Here is a 19,969-nt window from a genome sequence, read left to right as displayed (position 1 = left end):
TTAAACAGCACTGGAGATAGTGCATCGCCTTGTCGGAGACCTGTTGTCACTCCCATGGGCTGTGACATTGTGTTTGCTATCTTGACTTTTATATCTGTCTGGCTGATGGTAGCTCCAATGAGGTTTACGATTTTACTTGGAAATCTGAATTCTTTGAGTATATTTACTAGGCTTTGCCTATGAATAGAATCATAAGCTTTTTTAAAGTCCACAAACAATATGTTATATTCCCAGCTTTTTTGGAGGATCTATCTTATAACGAAAATCTGATCTGTTGTGGATCTATTCGGCCTAAATCCTCCCTGGTAGTCACCTAGTAAATTCTCTGCTATAGGTCTTACTCTATCCAGTATACAATATGCTAGAACTTTGTACGTTGTATCTAGTAATGCTATACCCCTATAATTACTACACTCTTGTGGATCATTTTTTTTATGAATAGGGCAGATTAATGCGGTGCCCCAGTCTTTAGGAAGTCTTTCTTCATGCCAAACGCTCTCTATAATACTATGTATTTTATTTATCGTTAATTCATCTAGGTTTTTTAGCACTTCTCCTTGGATTCCGTCCTCCCCAGGAGTCTTATAGTTTTTTAGCCTGTTGAGTTGTTGTAATATTTCATCTCTGCTTGGAGGCGGGCATTCAGTGTCATTAGGTTCCGTTGGCATCCATGCAAATGTCTCCACTGGGTTTTCACAGTTAAGTAGTTGTCCAAAATAGTGTTTCCATTTTTCAAGTATTTTGTCCTGTTCTGTTACTAGGGAACCATCGTCATTTTTTAGGAACTTATTATGTTTTTTGTATTTTCCTCTAATTGAATTTATCTTCTGGTATAGTTGTCTAGTCTTATTTCCTCTATGATCAATCTCGGCTTCTTCTAGTACATCTTTTGTATATTTCCGTTTTTCATATCTAAATATATTACTAGCTTCTTTTTGGCGTTCTTTGTATACCATGGCTTTCTCTCTATTAGTAGGATCGTTGAGCAATTGAGTCCTGGCTTCTTTTCTTCTATTAAATGCTTTCCTACAGGAGTTGTTGAACCACGGTTTCCTTGTTCTCTTTTGTTTTCCTATTACCATGTCTGTAACCGTTTTTATAGTATCCTTTAACATTTTCCATTTGGTATCAATTGTCTCTTCTTGATTTATGTTTAAGCTTAAGCTGTTCATTGTTTCATGTAATTGTTGCTTGAAAAATTCACATATATTGGTGTTCTTTAACTTATTCACATCAATTCTATCCACTAACGTTCCTTTACTATGTACTAGTTTCTTGAGTTTGACTTTCGGCTTCCCTTTAATTAGATAATGGTCTGAGTCACAGTCGGCACCTCTTACGGTTTTAATATCATGTATACAATTTTTGAACCTAGTATTTATCAGAACATGGTCTATCTGACTGACATATCTACCATTTGGTGCCTTCCATGTACCCTTATAAATATCTTTATGCGGGAACATCGTACTCTTTACAATAAGCCCTCCACCACTTGCAAAATCTATAAGCCTGACTCCATTCTCACTAGTTACATCGTGAAGGCTATGGATACCAACCGTTGACCGAAATATGATCTCCTTCCCTAGTTTGGCATTGAAGTCCCTTAAAACAATTCTAATTATATTTCGTGGAATTTCGTTTAGTGTGTGCTCCAGGTTATCATAGAACTCATCCTTCTCCTCTTGCGGTTTTTCTTCCGTGGGTGCATACCCATTCACGAATGAGATGTTGAAATATAGTGCTTCTATTGTTAATACTGATATTCTTGGATTAATGCTTTTGAATTCTCTTACTGAAGGCACTAAGTTTTTATGTATTGCGAAGCCCGTTCCAAATTGACGATGTTTATTACATTCGCCGTAGAAAATCGTTGTATCCTGGATCTCTATCGTTCCATTACCATCCCACCTTATCTCTTGTAGGGCTACCACTCCTAGTTTATATTTTTCTATCTCCTCAACTAAGCATTTTACTGCTCCAGGTTTAAAAAGTGTGCGAACGTTCCATGTTCCAAAAGATAATCCATTTTTCCATTTTCCATTCTTTTTTTCCAAAGCTCCACGGTTCCGAGGCAAGTTTGTTGTTAGTTCCTGAACAATATTTTTTTTTTCTAAGGCAGGGTTGTTAGCCCAGCGCTAAACCCCCAACCTGGAGGACCAGTCTACTCCAACCAATTAAGGTCAGAGTAGGGCTATTGCAGTGTACTTACTAAGTACACTGGGCGATGGGCACTCCACTTTCCCTACGCCTGAAAAATTGTTTTCTAATAGAGGTTTAAATATGATTGGGTCTACTACATACGTAGAGCTCCTACTACGTTAGTTATATATAGTCTGTATAATTTAATTACAATGTTTTATAACCATATTTTTTTTTTAAATTTTAAAACTTCTATAACTTAAAAGTCAACTTTTAACTAGGTTTCGTACGGTTAATTTATAATTTGTTTACAATTTTTAGTACAATTTTATAGTATTGACTAAATTAGAACGAATTCACGAAAAATTGATACGTCTGAATGTGGTCAGACCGATGAAAATAAAAATGAATTTGTCTTTCATTATTGGAATTATCGTACACTTTATGGCATATCATATATTTCTGATAACATGGTATATTATTAGTTTCAGAGATAATCGCCACCTTTTTACAATCGTAATCATTAACTATTAGTATCTAACAAAAAATTAAAACTAATTTATAGATGATTTGAAGTACATTTTTCGTTGCCTGCCTTGGCTTCACTTTTCTCAAATAATGTATGTCAAAAATTAAAAATATTATTTTTAAGCAACCGGATGGTTAAATTTATAATGCACCTATTTTTATATACATAAACATTGTATTTGGGAGATTAGTAGTTGTCCGAAAAATGATAAGGAGCTGACGACTGATAACAGTTCGAAAATCAAAAAGTGTTGCCAACTATTACATACAAAAGTCGGTATACATTTTAATTGTTATATAGACATATAAATATTTATATATATATATCATATAATATAATACAGGCATTTTATTAAATTAAGGTTAAATTAAGAGGACGTTATACTCGCATGTGTTGTCTCCGTCTTAAAAGTGCGTAACATAGCGAATTTTACGCTCAGAAAAACACGTGTAGCTCCGTTAATTTAAAAATTAGAGTGAATTTACCTCTTATTAAATCTAAAGGTAAGATTATTATCTAGGCAACGCATGGGATTTTTAGTATATTTTAATTTTAAAGCGAGTTATGAGTATTTTAAGATGTATAAAAAATTTACAATTTTAAAATACTCATAACTCATAACACATCACATGCGGGTATAACGAACGTCCTCTTAAGAACATTTACTGTTCTTTTCTGGATTATACTAGTTGAATAATTTTCATTTTCTGTACTTTTCTAGATTTTACAACGTTGATTGATTTTAATTTTGAACCATGTCTCTAGAACAAGTCATTACTGTGGAATGTGTTATGTATTTAACAACTTCCTTTGATTGCTGAAATCCCATGAGAATTAATATTTATTAAAGTAGTTCAAGTATTAAGTCCAAAAGTTAAAAAGGTCGAGTCAAAACAACCCAATACAAAAATGTCTGTTATTTTTCTTTATAAAATAATTTTGTATTCATAAAAAAATTAATATTTGTTAAATTATTAATTGAGATGTGTATAGTGAAGTAAAATAGATATATACATTGCACAATAGATATTACAATTATGGTTAAATATAATTGTTTTTTTTTATAATTTAGGAAATAAGAAAAACGCGTGATCCACATACTAATTGAAAAAAATAGATAAATCGTAATTTTTTTCCATATTAACTTTTAACTTATCGATTTTGTGTTCTCTTAACTTAACTTGAGTAAATTATTTTCATTAACTTGCCCATCTTTGATATGTACTTCATTCCAAATTCCAAATCAATTTTCAATATCTAATCCATTAACTTTGAGTCCACAACGTACTCTGGGGCGCAATTTCAATTAAAAAACTAGGGGTGCTGAAGCCCCTCTATTTTTTTTTTGTCATATTATCATATGTAGACTTATACAGTTATGTAGACGATAAATACAAGCAAATAGCAATTCGAAAACATTGGTCACTACTCACTAGTATATATAAATTGAATTATTTACTATCATTCTCAATAATAAAATTATAACAGTGGCAATAGTGGATTGGGGTTTGTCCATAGAAACATGGAATAATCTGAGTAATATATTTTGTCACACTGAAAATGTGTCCAGCGATGCGTTTTCGCCGAATTGCTGTACGAACGGGTGTTATCGACACTGCTACCATAGAACGGTATTTACAAATAATCTAAATTTAAAATATTCACTATGATTTTATGTTTTTATTACACGTCTTACATATATATTACCCGTCTACACTACATACACAAACGTTTCATCACACCCAAGCCCTCCCCCCTAAATTGCGCCTATGGACATACTAAAAGTGATATGTTTATTTAGATATTGTAAATCATGATCACGATTACTGTAGAATTCAAGATGAAGCTGGTAAGTTGATTATATAGTTAATTGCATGTATTGAACCAAACTCACATAACACATTATTGTGATTTGTGTCCACCCAATAATAACTGTGTACTTGTAAGGTATGTATTCAATTGTTCATCTGTATATGTATATGATAGTAGAACCTCAAGAACAAGTACTCTCTGTTCTTCCTATGCCCAATGTCCAGCCACATAGTTACACCATAGTTCATGGTACGCAAAGGAACACAGAAGTAATATGTGATAATTTGGGTAATATGTACTACAAAAACAAAAGTACTGAAAATGAAATGTGAGATTAAAATACATTTAAATAAAACTATTATTTATTTAAAGTTACACAGTAGCTTATGTCTTATGATTGTATTAAACGACGTAAATTAATATTTTTTGATGATCAAAAATATGATGTTGAATTCAAAATGGTATGTTTAGACGTACCTTTTAGTGTAATTTAATATTAAATAAATAAAAAAATTAAAAGAAATTGAAGTGCAATAAAAAAAGCGGGCAAATGGATGTCGCTTTCCATTACAGTAGGTTACAAGTGGGTTAATATAATATAATGTATATATATAATGTGTATGTATATATTATATTATAATGGATTGTATTAAACTTGAATTCAATGATATAATATCATTGTAGGTATAAGAAAAACGTTTCTAAGCGGAGACGGTTTGTCAGTCTAGATATTTTATATTATTATTATTTATTATAGTTTGTAAGTTGAATTCATATCATAATATTATAATTTTCTGTTTGTTCCTATGGTGATAAACAAAGCGTTAGAAATTAACTTCCGCTTTTTAGTGTTTTTTCGTAATTTGTCGGTGGTTTTTCCCGTAGCATTAAATATTAATTGAGAAATTTGAAAAATTACTTCTCTAAAGTACTATCTTGATCCAATTTGCTAAAATATAATATACTATATAATGTGGAAATAGAAGCACACCTTTGTCTCTTATAAACATAAGGTGTGTGGTTGGTGATGATTGATGCTTAATTTGATTTCATTGATGTTTTTGTAGAATCCGTATTTTCTAATAAATATAAAGTTAATTAATGACAAGTGCATTTAATATATTGTAATATTTTAGAATATTATTTGTGATGTTAATTGTGTACAAGATTGGAAAAATATTAAACGACCCAAACTCAACCAACTTGTACTGTAAATATTAAAATTATAAAATATATGATTAATTATCAAAGTAAAAACTTCATAATAATTATTATTATTTATCATCAATTTATTTTTTTTATTATTAGCTTAGTTTAGTTAGTTACCTAATTAATAATAATTGGTGACCAATTTTAATTTTTTGATGCACTTTGCCACCTCACGTCCTCACCACCACTGCCGTAGTTTGGAACTTACTACTACCGATGTGGCGATGCCCGATGGTAAGTCGGTAATAAGTAGTGTTGGCCAACGATATCGATAATTCGATACGATATCGATATCGTGGGTATTTTTCAATGATTTCGATATTGATATCTAAAAATAATTATCGAAAATATCGCAATATCGGTGTGATTAAACACTAAACTGAGTAAACAGTATAAAATTAAATTTAAAAAAAATATCTGTCAGATATAATAAAGATAAAAACGTAGATTATGATACGAGGCGATATTAGAAAATGAAGAACATTTTAAAACACACTCTCCTCCTCGTAAGAAATTACGATCATTAAATCATAGATAGCGATGATGATGACGAAGACGATTATTCGGTAACTCAAAGTCCTACGATGAAACAACTTGAAGAGTATAAAAATTTGAAAATCAAAGTTCCCTACAATCAAGATCCTTTAAATTGGTGGAAAGAAAACGAATCTAAATACTCAGCTGTATCATTACTAGCCAAAAAATACTTAAGTATAGTGGCCACTAGTGTTCCCTGTGAACGGTTATTTAGCGAAGCTGGAACAATCATTTCCAAGAAAAGAAATAGATTATCTCCTGAACGACTCAATCAACTGTTATTTTTGAATTCATATTTCAAATCGAACCCAAGTTCTGAAACATTGATGGAAAAACTACTCGAAGAAGAAATTTTTTGATTAAATACATTGGATACTTTTCAGTTTATACAAAATAATATATAATTGTTAATTAATAATTAATTTACACTCATAATATAATATGCATTCTATACTTTTAATGTTTTAAATTTTTAATATGCTTCGATATCGATATCGGTATTTTTCCGATATCGCAATACGATATCGGGGAAAAAAATACGATATCGATATTGAAAATTATATCGTTGGCCAACACTAGTAATAAGTAAAATATAGAAAGTTGGAACAGAAGAACTATCATATTATTGGATTAAATAAGTACTAAAATGTCTTCTGATTGCGTGCACAATTATAAGCAAAGTGTCCCGACCTTATAATCAAAATTCATGCTATACATTAATGTTAACCAACCTTAATTAAGTATAGGTATCACTACTAGTGTTATTATTATTTAATTAGTAGCATGTTAAAATTGTCAAGAAAAAAATTGTGATTCTGTAAAATATGTAGATATAGATAGTCTACATAGGCTAAGAATATCTTATTAACTTAATAATAATAATAAAAAAAGCTCTAAGGCAGTTGATAAGGTTTTTTTTTTAAGAGATCGTAATTATTTAAATAGGTCGTCCGACTTGAAATTTGTCTCTTATAAGGTGAGTGGTTCCGGTGAAGATTGATGATTAATTTGATTTCGTTGATGTTTTTGTAGAACTCGTTGAAATTCCATTGTATCATATTGTTGTGTTGTAGTTTCATTTTTTTTTTTTTAAATATATATGGTAGGGATGTAATTTGGTGTATTTTTTTCATGGTTGAATAAGGGATTGGAATAAGAGGTTGGATAATTTGGTGAGTTTAGATTTAGTTATACACTATTACTTTCTTAATTATTATAAAATACTCTCATAAACCTAAAAAGTTTGACTTAAGGTTTAATATTATTGCCATCTCATTACATTTTTTAATTATTTATTTAACATAGAAATTAGAAATGTATTAATAAGTAAATAGTATGACGTGACTACCGATAAATTATAAATAACACTTAAGTCTACATGTTGATTTAGGCTCAACCTTCACCAAATATAATCAAATATCAGTACTATAGAATTCAAATTGCGTTGAATAATATATAAATTAAGTATTAAGCATACATTTAACTAAATTATATTTGTTTTTGACTTCAACCATTTTTCGTAGTAATAATTTTTAATTCATTGTATTCATTGTACACTCCACAAATCCTAAGAAACTAACTAAATTATCACTTTTTTTTTTTTACAAAATTTGTAAATAAATGTAATAATGAATGTAAGATCAGTATTTAATAAATTTAACAAAGGTTTTTTGATTTGTGGTTTTGGTAGTATAAAATTCAACCAGGGCAATTTTAAGACTTCAGTGTTGTTTTACATGTGGCGATGTTTATTCATTTATGCTGGTTTGCGTAACATGTACAAGGCCAACCTATGGGTAGGTAAAAACTTTTTTAGAATTTATTTTTTGAGAGTTTCGTATGATAAAACATAAGTGATAAATTGAAAATTCATGACGGGGAACTATACGATCACTTTAATGTCACGATATTATTATTAATATATATTATTTTCGAGTACACTTTATAAATTCTTAAATTGTAAGAACTAACTTAAATGAACATGTTAAGTGGACCCATTTTCTTTATCGAAGGAGAAATACAAATAATAAATATATATATAATAATATGATGTAATAATTGTAAATTGTACAGATGATACTTTATTTTATAGGCCAAGAAAATTAATCCAGAAATGTCTGAACTAACGTCTATAATAATGATCAGTTGTTTTGAATTAATTTACATTGGAAAATTCGTACCTCTTATCTGGCGCATACTTTTTGATAGTACATTATCCATTGTATTGACAAAACTTGAAACAATTCACGAAAAATTGATACGCCTGAATGTGGTCGGTCCGATAAATATAAAAATGTATTGGATTTACATTATTGGATTTATTGGAAATGTCATGGGAGTTGTAACTCAAACCGTCAGAGTGCTAAATATTGTCGAAAATCTTAAAACACAAGAAATGGTAACATTATTATCTACAAATATCTTATAAGTTTATAACTAACTTTTAATTTTATTTATTAACAGTTAATATAGATAATTTAACTGTTGTGCCTTTCTGGGTATCCTAGTCTACTCATTTATCTAATGCATGTTAAAACTATTTGTTGGTGCCCGATAAGCTATCATGGCTGGAATACGTGGTTTTTGGCCGAGCAGGAGTCAAAGTCTCGTTGCTGCGAATATCGCTCTCCCGCGCGTCTGCTTGCCCTACCGCTCGCCGTGCATCATACGGCCGAGTCCCCCGCGACATTTAGTCCGGTCCGATTTGCGAGCCGTCCGTGTCGTCGTATTTACTCTTGTGACGACGACATTTGATACAATCCGGTTAAACGTGCTCTGCCAGCGAAACTTGAGCACCAAACCCGACAAAACAGTGCGTTACCTAATGTCGTGTACCGTTCTTGGGCCTCATCGTGGTCCAGTCACCATTTTACCAGCCAAAGTTCCAGCCAATTGTCATCATACCAGCCCGAGTCTCAGCATAAAGCCGCAGTGGTGCCGAACACGTAGTTAGCATTTGCACCACCTACAACTGGTGGGTGGGTACTGACCACTGGGTGTCTGGGTCCATAAAGTTTTGAAAAACTGACACTTAGTAGCCAGTAGGTATTAGGTAGTAGGTGCCTACTTAATATGAACTTGTTATTACTTCGATAATTGATGGCCAAGTAATTGTAGAAAGTTGAAACAAATGGCATAGATTAAAATAATAATATATACTATGCAAATAAATAGAAGACTGTGATTATAGTAGATAAAATTAGTTCACAAACCGTGTAATGTACTAATGTATACAAATTAAAACTATTTATATTTTATTTATATAAACGTCAGTGGCGTATTTAAGGGAGTAGGGCGGCGATGGGGGGCTATTGTTCCGGGGTGCCAAATTCGGATTCCTCAAAGGGGTGACGTCGCTAAAGGTTATAACAAAAAAAAAAATTTTTATTTTATTGGATTTGTTGAGAAATTATATTAACGATAAGACGTGATGACCTGTATCTTTCTTATAATATCTTTTACATTTCTAAACATATTTCTCTATATATAATATATATCAATATATGTAATGTATTTTATTATATTGTCATACGTAGATAGGTAAAATTTAGAAAAAAAAGGCTAAAATCTAAAATTATAATTTGTTTTATTTGATTATAAAGGTTGATTTTTTATTAGGAATAAATGGAGTGGTAATGGTGAAATAAAAGTGTTCTCTAAATTAGTTGAGGCATAAATGCAATAAGGGGAAAATATACATTTTGAGTAATCACATTTTACAGGGCTTGAAACAGATTGAAAAAATTTCGATTTCGGTTTCGACTTTGCATACATGTTTTTATTTTTTTCGATTTTAGTTTCAATTTTTCAATACTGGTATTAGGAAATTTCGGTTTTGGTTTCGATTTTGTATACTGATTTGGAAGTTTCCAATTTTTTTTGGTTTTGGTTTTTAAACGGTTTATACAAGTTTCTAAAATCGGTTTCAAGGTCTGGACTATTTACGTTCATTCTTAGTTTATTAATTACTTTGAAAAACTGGATCGAGCGTTCGCGTATCGCCATTTGTGTAAAATAAACTTTCCAAAATGTCAAGATACAAAGATTTTCACAAAAATATCGTTTTTTAAATTATATTTACGTCTTTGTTTTTTTATTATAATACCGCTGTCCAATTTTTACCGGTTTTGGTTTTGATTTTGTTATTGAAGTAGTGGGGTCTTAAAAGTTTTTTGTGACAACGAGTAATAGGAAACTGAGAAAAAAAAGGGGTGCCAAAATCGTGAATACGCCTCTGATAAACGTGCTATTGCCCTTGCGGCTTGCCCAATGTGCTAACGTACCGTGTTTTCGATAACGGATGATGACAATTTTATTTTGATAATAATATAAACCAATAAACCAATAAATTCTGTACGACCGTTCACCATACATGTTTATAAATACTTGTTATCAACTACAAACGTAATATGTCGTATTGACTATTGTGTATTCCCTACATTATTTATGGCCCTTCGTATTGCTTGTGCATTACCAGTATGTGGTGTAACCACTGAAAGAACTTTTTCTAAATTAAAAATGATCAAAAACCGGTTAAGGAGCACTATGAAACAAGATCGTCTTGAGTCATTATTAATAAAATCATGCGAGTCCGATGTGCACATAGATAATGATGAAGTGGTCGATGTATTTGCAAAATACAGTTTAGTACTAAGCATTTAATGGTTGAAACTTAAAATGTAATAATTAATTATATACCTATACGATATACATATACATGTATTATATATATAGATCATAGATGTATCGATTTATGTATAAAATAATATTGTTGACTTTGAACCTAATTGGAAATAATATTTTTGTGGGTGTCTAGGTAGACATCGGTGGGTGGGTGTTTAAAATTTGAGTTTGCACCATCTACTAAAAAGTAGTTCAGCGCCACTGCATAAAGGTTAGGTGATAATATTATAATATTTATGTTCGACGTCCGTTATCGAATAAATGTTCGCACGATTATGTAATATCGTCATCGCCGCCGTATTATATAATTTGTACCTATTATCAATAGTTTTTTGTTCACCTGATTAGCGATATATGTTTATTTATTATCACTACGACTAACACTACACCATAAGCACTATTTTGTTGTCATTATTATTATTATTTACATAATTTGAATTAAAAGCATATAATTTTTTTACAATCAACATTTGGTGTTATAATTATTTCTTTATCTAATTATTATTGTTTTGTAAGGTTCTCACATTCCTATATATTTTTTCCGTTCCCACCTTTTACATTTTTACACAGTCCACTCTCATCGCACGGCTAGTGCCCGTACATTGCCAGGGTTACCTGACGACAATTTACGCCGTCAAATTGCACCGCTGCTCAAACCATGTTGTCCCCACACACTATTAATTTTAAAAAACTTGAGTATAATATTTGTATTATATGTAGTTTACATTTTACAGCACATTCATTGGACATTCTGTAATTCACTACCGTCCATCTTTTAAGAGTACGTCATACCCACTTTGGTTGTTCCCATGTTACACGTGTACAACAAAACCTGGCTAATTTTCTGTTCAAAGCTATAAAAAACAGTTACCCCATTTTGAAACATAAATTTAAATACATTATCGGTGGAGGAATAACAGATATTCTTGTTTGATAATTGTATATCAATTCATTCCTAACTTAACCTAATATTAAAATAGTGTTTTATATTGTATTTGTACATGGATACAATATAAGCAGTTGTGACGTCTGAATATCACTTATTTTCAGATTAATTTGACGGTTATGAATACTTGTCAATTAGTAGTATTTTATGAATATATACTACTAATATTATACACACAGTGGATAGTGTACAAGATAAATGAACAAATTCCTGAAATAAGGTCGTGCTTAAGTACATTCAGAGATATGTATTTGGAAGTTTTAGAATGCTTGAACGATGTCAACAAATCAATATATGGTTTACCGGCCATAGTTTCTTTTATTGCAACAAATGTCGCCGAAATAATTTATATAATATACAACCATATATTATTTCCTAGAAACCAGTTTTCTGCATTTCCAGTCATAAGATTATCAATGAGAGTATTTAATATTCTGACATTATACATGACTGGTCAAGCCACGGAAAAAGAGGTATTTATATATTATTTATTATAGTTAATATTTAAGTAAAGTCAAAGATCTTTTTTAATTAATATTTCTATACTTATAAAATCCAAATACCACTCACTCACTGATCACTGTATCTCAAAAACTACTCAACGTACAGACTTGAAATTTGGAATAGGGGTTCTTCTCATATTTTCACCGTGTAATAAGAAAGGATTTTCAAAAATGTTGCGTTTTAGTGGAGTAATTAACAATTATAGTTATTCACCGCCAATACGTATTGTGCGCACGGCGGCCCGCGGGTTTCCAGCTACCTGCAACCTAAGGTAACGATAGTATTATTTTATTTTGGTGAGTCGCGTAGTCTTACGCGGATATCGTTCGCAGTCGTAAAATATTTACGGTGCCCGTAAACACATGGAGCTCATCGACGTTCGCGGTGTCATGGTACCTCACCGTGCTCTGCATGTGGAGGGAGACGGTTCATGTTTCTTTTATTCACTTTCGTATCACATGTATAGCACCGTCTCTCATGCGAATAATTTACGGTCAAGTGTCGTACAATACGTTTGTAACAATTGGCAACGGTTTGAACTGTACAGAATGATGCCGTGTGGTAATATTTACAGAAATATTAACGAATATCATGCTCACATGTCCCTTCCTACCACTTATGCCACCCCTTGTGAAATTCACGCTGCTTCTGAAATATACCCGTACCATTTAGTGATATACAGAGATGGCGATGTTATTTTACAGCCGGACGAGTACTTGGAAGAAAAGTTAATATTTCATTTTAAGTGTACTGGTCCTATGATGAACGCACATTTTGAACCACTTATTCCTCTATTTGCCCCTACTCCTCAGTTGTCATCAGACAACAGTTCTATAGTAATTAATGAAAAAAGTAGAAAAAGAAAATGCCGCCCAAGGGTAAATGACAGAATTAAGACACAAAAACATAGAGAAGCCGTGAAAAAGTATACACATAAAAATCCTGAAGTTAATAGGAAGGCTGTTAAAAGATATAACAACGCAAATCCTGATATAAATAGAGCTTCTGTTTCTAAGTATTCAAAAAACAATCCTATGATTAATCGGGATGCTGTACAAATGTACAGTAAAAAAAGACCGACGATTCCATGGAAATCAAAGTGTTTATCAGGTTTTAAATACAGCAGCACAATAGACTACTGTAATGACAAAGTTGTTTCTATAGGACAGCCAACAGAATGCAAGTGGTGTCATGCAAAGAAATGGAAGGAAGAAAGCCCCGGTATTTGTTGTAGTAATGGTAAAGTTGTTCTTCCTCCAACTGAAACACTTCCTGATCCACTACACAGCCTACTTTTAAATAATCATCCTGAATCTCAACATTTTTTAACGAACATTAGAAAATACAACGGCTGTTTCCAGATGACGTCGTTTGGGGCTAAAACGGTAAATGTAGGTGGCAATGTAGGTGGCTTTATGCCAACCTTCAAAATTTACCATAGAATAGGAAGTGTTTTACCTTCGCATGCAAATGAACCATCATTTGTACAAATATATTTTGTTGGTAACGATGAAAAAGAAACGGAACTTCGGTCTAATCTTTTTCCTGCCGTAAAGCCTTGGTTGGTTGGCCAACTTCAAAAAATGCTGCACAACCACAACCAGTACGTACGAGATTTTAAAACAGCTATTGAATGTGTTCCTAAAGGACAGGAATTTAAAGTTGTGATTCATGCCGATAGAAAACCTGTAAATCAACACAGGGGTCGGTATAATGCACCGTCAACAAGCGAGGTTGCTTTAGTTATTGTGGGACAGGATTTTGAAAAAAGAGATATAATTCTTCAAAGTAGAGACACCAAGTTAGTGAGAATAAATGAAACCCATCGTGCTTACGACGCTTTTCAGTACCCTCTTATGTTCTGTCGTGGTGAAGATGGGTATTCCATCAAAATACCTCAGCGTGACCCAAGTTCTAAGATATCTCTTAAAAAAACAGTTTCTGCTTCCGAATTTTACTCTTATCGAATTATGGAAAGACAAGGGCAAAATAACTACATGTTACTATACCGTAGTCTTCTCAATCAGTTTTTGGTTGATATGTACGCTAAGATAGAAACAGAAAGGCTTAATTTCATTAGACACAACCAAAGTAAACTGAGAGCTGAAAATTATGTGCATCTCAAAGACGCAATGTGTAAAGGAGATGGACAAGTTTCAGAGATTGGCAAAATAGTTGTGTTACCTTCCAGTTTCACAGGAGGACCCCGTTATATGCACGAGAGAACTCAGGACGCCATGACATATGTTCGCCACTATGGCCGTCCTGATTTGTTCATTACGTTCACATGTAATACTAAGTGGATTGAAATTGAATCTTCCTTACACGATGGACAAAAGCCTCAAGATAGGCATGACATAATAGCTAGGGTTTTTCACTTAAAAGTTAAAAAAATCATTCATCTTCTAACTAAAGGTTCTATTTTCGGTTCCTGTAGGTGTTACATGTTCACAGTAGAATGGCAGAAACGGGGTCTGCCACATGTGCATATACTTCTATGGCTACATGATAGAATTATGCCTTCTGACATTGACAGTGTTATAAGTGCAGAAATTCCTGATCCCGAACTTGACCCTCTCCTTTATGACATCGTAAAATCTACTATGATTCACGGGCCATGTGGACATTTGAATAGAAAATCACCATGCATGCTCAATGGTTCATGTAGCAAGAGATATCCACGTCCATTTTCCAAGGATACGCACACTGCAGATGACGGATATCCCCAGTATCGAAGGCGGGCTCCATCTGATGGCGGATTTTCGCTTGAAATTAATGGAGTAAAAATTGATAACCAATGGGTGTTGCCGTATAATCCTGTTTTGTCCCGTACATTTATGGCTCATATTAACGTTGAACTGTGCAACTCTGTGAAGTCCATAAAGTACATATGCAAGTATGTAAATAAAGGAAGTGACCAAGCAGCGTTTTGTTTAGAAAACGAGCAGGATGAAATATCCAAGTATGAAGCAGGGCGCTATATTAGCAGTTCTGAAGCTGCTTGGAGAATCTTACGTATCCCCATCCATGAGAGATTTCTTCCTGTTTTGCATCTTTCTGTTCATCTAGAGAATGGTCAAAGAATTTACTTCACAACTGATAATGCCTCAGAAAAAGTTCAGAACCCTAATAGTACTACACTTTTGGGATTCTTTGAGCTATGTAAAAATGATTCTTTTGCAAGAACGCTTTTGTATAGTGAAGTTCCAGCTTATTTTATTTGGAAAAATAACAAGTTTAGCCGAAGAAAGCAAGGAAAGGGTGTCTCAGGTCATCCAGGAGTCAAACAAGATCATGTGATTGGTAGAGTCTATACTATACACCCTAACAATGCCGAATGCTATTACTTGCGACTATTACTTCATGAAGTACGTGGACCGACTTGCTTTAATGATCTCAAAACAGTGTCTGGAGTAGTTCATCCATCTTATCAATCAGCCTGCCAAGCTCTTGGGTTGTTGGAAGATGACACTCATTGGGACCGAACTCTAGAAGAAGCCACTATTATTGATTCTCCACAAAAAATCCGTCAACTATTTGCTGTTTTATTAGTGTCTTATCAGTTAGCTGACCCGTTAAAACTTTGGGAAAAACATAAGGACAGTATGTCGGAAGATGTGAAAAGACAATTGGTAAATGATTACCCAGAGATTGATATTGAAACCATTGTGGACGTTGTTCATAACAAATGCTTAGTGCTGCTAGAACAGGTCGTCTTTTCGATGGGTAACCATTCACTTCATCAGTTTGGACTTCCTTCACCATCTCACGATGCGAGTGAATTAATTGTTAATCGTGATTATCTGAGAGAACTGTCTTATGACGTAGAACAGCTTTCTAAATTAGTTTATCACAACATAACAAAGCTTAATCCTGAACAAAGTCAAGTTTATTACGAAGTTATAAGAAGTGTTGATTCAGATTCTGGACGTGTTTTTTTCTTGGATGCTCCTGGTGGAACAGGAAAAACGTTTTTAATGAATCTGTTGCTAGCTAGCGTAAGAATGCACAAAAAAATAGCGATTTCTGTCGCTTCCTCTGGAATAGCAGCTACTTTGTTGGATGGTGGAAAGACCGCTCACTCTGCTTTTAAACTTCCTATCAACTTAAATTTTTCTGAAACTCCTTTATGCAACATTTCAAAGCAAAGTGATGCAGCACATGTACTTAAGGAATGCAAGTTAATTGTTTGGGATGAAGCTACAATGGCTCACAAGGGAGGAGTAGAAGCATTGGATAGAACTCTCCAGGACATCAGGAGTAGTAATCGCCTAATGGGTGGGATGACCGTCTTACTGGCTGGGGACTTCAGGCAAACACTACCTGTTGTTCCTCGAGGAACTCGTGCTGATGAGGTAAGGACCTGCCTTAAATCATCCTACCTATGGCCTAAGATCCAAGTCAAATCCTTACGAGTCAACATGAGAGTGTACCTTAGAGGCGATCCTGAGGCAGAGGATTTTTCCAACTTACTCCTTCAAATAGGAAATGGAGATTTACAAGAAGATGATGGTAGGAAAGTGAACATTCCAAACAATTTGTGTTCAGTCGTCAAGGATCTAAAAAGTTTGAGTGAGCAAATATATCCGAATTTAAATATTTTACATTCAGAAAACCTGACTTGGCTGAATGAAAGAGCCATTCTTACACCAAAGAATGACACTGCAGCAAGCATCAACGACTCCTTATTGGACCAGCTTCCTACTGAAATGGCGAAATATTCATCTGTGGACTCTGTTGTGGAGTTAAATGATGTAGTTAATTACCCTGTAGAGTTCCTTCACACTTTAAATCCACCAGGAATTCCACCTCACAATCTATGTTTAAAAATTGGAGCTCCAATAATGCTATTGCGTAACCTTATACCTCCAAAACTTTGTAATGGCACACGACTTCGGGTAAAGACCTTACATAAACATGTAATTGAAGCAACTATCTTTACAGGCTGCGGTAGGGGAGAAACAGTTTTTCTACCAAGAATACCTTTAATTCCATCTGACTACCACTTTCAATTCAAACGGCTACAGTTTCCCATCGAGGTATGTTTTGCCATGACAATTAATAAAGCTCAAGGACAGTCTTTGAAAGTGGCTGGAGTGGATTTAAGGAATGACTGTTTCTCCCATGGCCAATTATACGTAGCCTGTTCACGTGTAAGCTCTCCTGATAGTCTGGTAATACTGCTTCCCGAAGGAAGAACCAAAAATATTGTATACAAGGAGGTACTATAAAAAATACGAAAACAATCGAAAAGAAGAATGTATTTTTAAATGTAAATTATATAATATTTAAATTTGTAGCCACAAATTGTTGAGTGCTATATATTTGTTATGCTTAGTCAATTGTTTTTGCTTTTTTTTCAACGCTACCAGAGTGTTTTACACCTCATAGGAGTTTTTCCGGGCAACGCCGGGTAATTCAGCTAGTTATTTTATATCTCCTATCAATACTTAGCAACGCCAGTAATTAAAAACAAACTAAAATTTCATTTTTTTCCCGTAGATACCAATAAATAAAATTTCTAAGACACAATCTATATTATAATGATATCAGTGAAGTTAGCTCCTCAACTTTTTTCGATCAATTTCAAACCTGCACAAATATTTTGCAAATCAATTTTTAGAATTAGCAAACTTCGAATTTAGCTGTGGGAGTTATTTTAACATTTTTGGTGCCAACTTCACGTAATAATTTGTAATAATTTGCGAATCAATCGTTGTTCGTAATTTCCGTTTTAGTATTTTTGTGGGGGGGCAACTTTATGTAGCCCCCCACCATTGTCCATTAATGTTTATCTTGTATAAACATAATCAAGAAAATTAATTGATTATCTATTTGTAGGGATTTAAATAGTCAACATTGTGTTTATTGAGTATATTCAAAATATTTAAAACTTAATTTTTGAATTTTCAGATAAATCGGATGAGTCTTGTATTACATCAACGATCCGTAATCGAAAGAAACCCTAGGATTAAACGTCAGGTATAAATATATAACTATACTACTACATTTGATTCATTTCAAATTTAAATTATTTTTAATTCTATTTAGATCAAGTTTTTTTTACTACGAAGATTGCACGAGCACTTCCATTTTCAGTTGTATGGAATATTTTATATCAATATAAGACAACTACTTATCCTAACAAACAGTGCAATTGGTTATTTAGTAATTCAAATTCTGTTCAGATTGAATAAATAATAAACAGAGATATTAATTGGCATCCCGTGATATTTGTTTAACGTAAGACACTCGAACTACGATCATGTTTCATTGATAATTATTGTTATTTTATATTATCATAATGTATTATTGTTTTTAGCTCACCGACTTATTGATGGATCTTATAATTATATAGTAAATTGTTAATTATATATAGTTTAAATATTTTGAAAATTTCGTAGAGTTTTGAAAATAATTATATTATAATATGTGGTATCAACATTTTAAATTTTTTATTTATCTATGTAGTTTATGGCAGGGGTGGTTTATAACCTTAATTTTAGGTTCCGAAAATGTATATAGCTTTTTTGAGGTGAACCACATCCTGTTGTTATCGTTATCATCAAGTAGTGGAAAATAAACTATGTTTTAATGATTTTAAAAATTGTTTATTAACTAAAAAACCAAAATATGTTAAACAAAATTTATTTAAAACTAAGAAACATGATATTTTTACTGTAGAACAAAATAAAAAAGTATTAAGTGATATGATGATAAAAGATTTATTTAGGAAAATGGTATTGATACCATTATCTTATATTATCTTGGGGACATTTTAAAATAAATATAGATAGAAATGATTTTGTAAAACATCTCAATTCATTAATTAGAAATCAAAATAATTTAGATTGTAAATATAATAATATTTACATGGATTTTTTCAATAGAACAATTCTATTAAAACACCTGGAGGAAGGTAATAGCTTAATTTTACTATTTTAACCTCTGATTTTAATATAAATATCGACAGGAGTCGTATTTATATTCGTATTTTTTATATTTATCTTATTTCTAAGTTATTGCAAAGTGGCGCCCAACACAAGTTCAGTTTATTCAGATAAATAAACTGAGAATTGATCAAATACATTTTACAAAATTATATTCGTTATATAAGATTATAATATTTCAATATTAATTTTAAGAATTTATTAATAAAAAAATAAATTATCAATACAAAAAAATATTAAAAATAAAACTTAGAAAAACAATCATAACAAAAAGTGATTTATTTATTAATAAAACATACTAATTTAACGATTTACGATTTAACATAGGTATCATCATTTATTATAAAAACAAAACCAATTAATTTTATACTCATTAAAATAAAAAATTTACTTATTTAGTAAAAAATATATTAATTAAATCTATTAAATTAGTTGCAAAAATATTACAATTAAATAATTGTACATTACTTATTATAAAACTATTTTTTAAAAATAATACAAATAGGTAATAAAATATGGGAGACAATAAAAAACCTTACTTTGAACCCGGAAAATTCACGGGAAATAATTCTGAAAACGTCGATTCTTTCTTAAAAAATTATCAAAAAGCTGCACTTATTAACGGATGGTCCGAATCTGAAAAAAGTCTATATATTCCCG

At 32.0% G+C, this 19,969-nt stretch overlaps 1 protein-coding gene and 1 pseudogene across 1 annotated transcript; one reads left to right on the top strand and one right to left on the bottom strand.

Annotated features, from left to right (window-relative positions):
• Window positions 1-778: 778 nt before the first annotated feature.
• On the bottom strand, window positions 779-3,497 carry LOC132944691 (craniofacial development protein 2-like; annotated as a pseudogene).
• Window positions 3,498-8,339: 4,842 nt separating this feature from the next.
• LOC132945951 (uncharacterized) lies at window positions 8,340-18,791 on the top strand. Its single transcript, XM_061015792.1, has 4 exons — window positions 8,340-8,624; window positions 11,960-12,328; window positions 18,273-18,341; window positions 18,411-18,791. Exons 1-4 carry the CDS (start codon window positions 8,340-8,342, stop codon window positions 18,558-18,560), a joined length of 873 nt encoding a protein of 290 aa, XP_060871775.1. The 3' UTR covers window positions 18,561-18,791.
• Window positions 18,792-19,969: the final 1,178 nt, after the last annotated feature.

The sequence above is a fragment of the Metopolophium dirhodum genome, chromosome 5, assembly GCF_019925205.1.
Source record: "Metopolophium dirhodum isolate CAU chromosome 5, ASM1992520v1, whole genome shotgun sequence".
NCBI classification, from domain to species: Eukaryota; Metazoa; Arthropoda; class Insecta; order Hemiptera; family Aphididae; genus Metopolophium; species Metopolophium dirhodum.
Note: the sequence above shows the minus strand (reverse complement) of the source record. Positions and strands in the feature narration are given on the sequence as shown.

What these genes read in the sequence shown, in the direction of transcription:
- LOC132945951 (XM_061015792.1), top strand. Translation starts at nt 8,340, where the DNA reads ATGTCTGAACTAACGTCTATAATAATGATCAGTTGTTTTGAATTAATT. An exon ending in ATCTTAAAACACAAGAAATG is followed by an intron (nt 8,625 to 11,959) that starts GTAACATTATTA and finishes ACTTATTTTCAG; the next exon opens with ATTAATTTGACGGTTATGAA. An exon ending in GTCAAGCCACGGAAAAAGAG is followed by an intron (nt 12,329 to 18,272) that starts GTATTTATATAT and finishes TTGAATTTTCAG; the next exon opens with ATAAATCGGATGAGTCTTGT.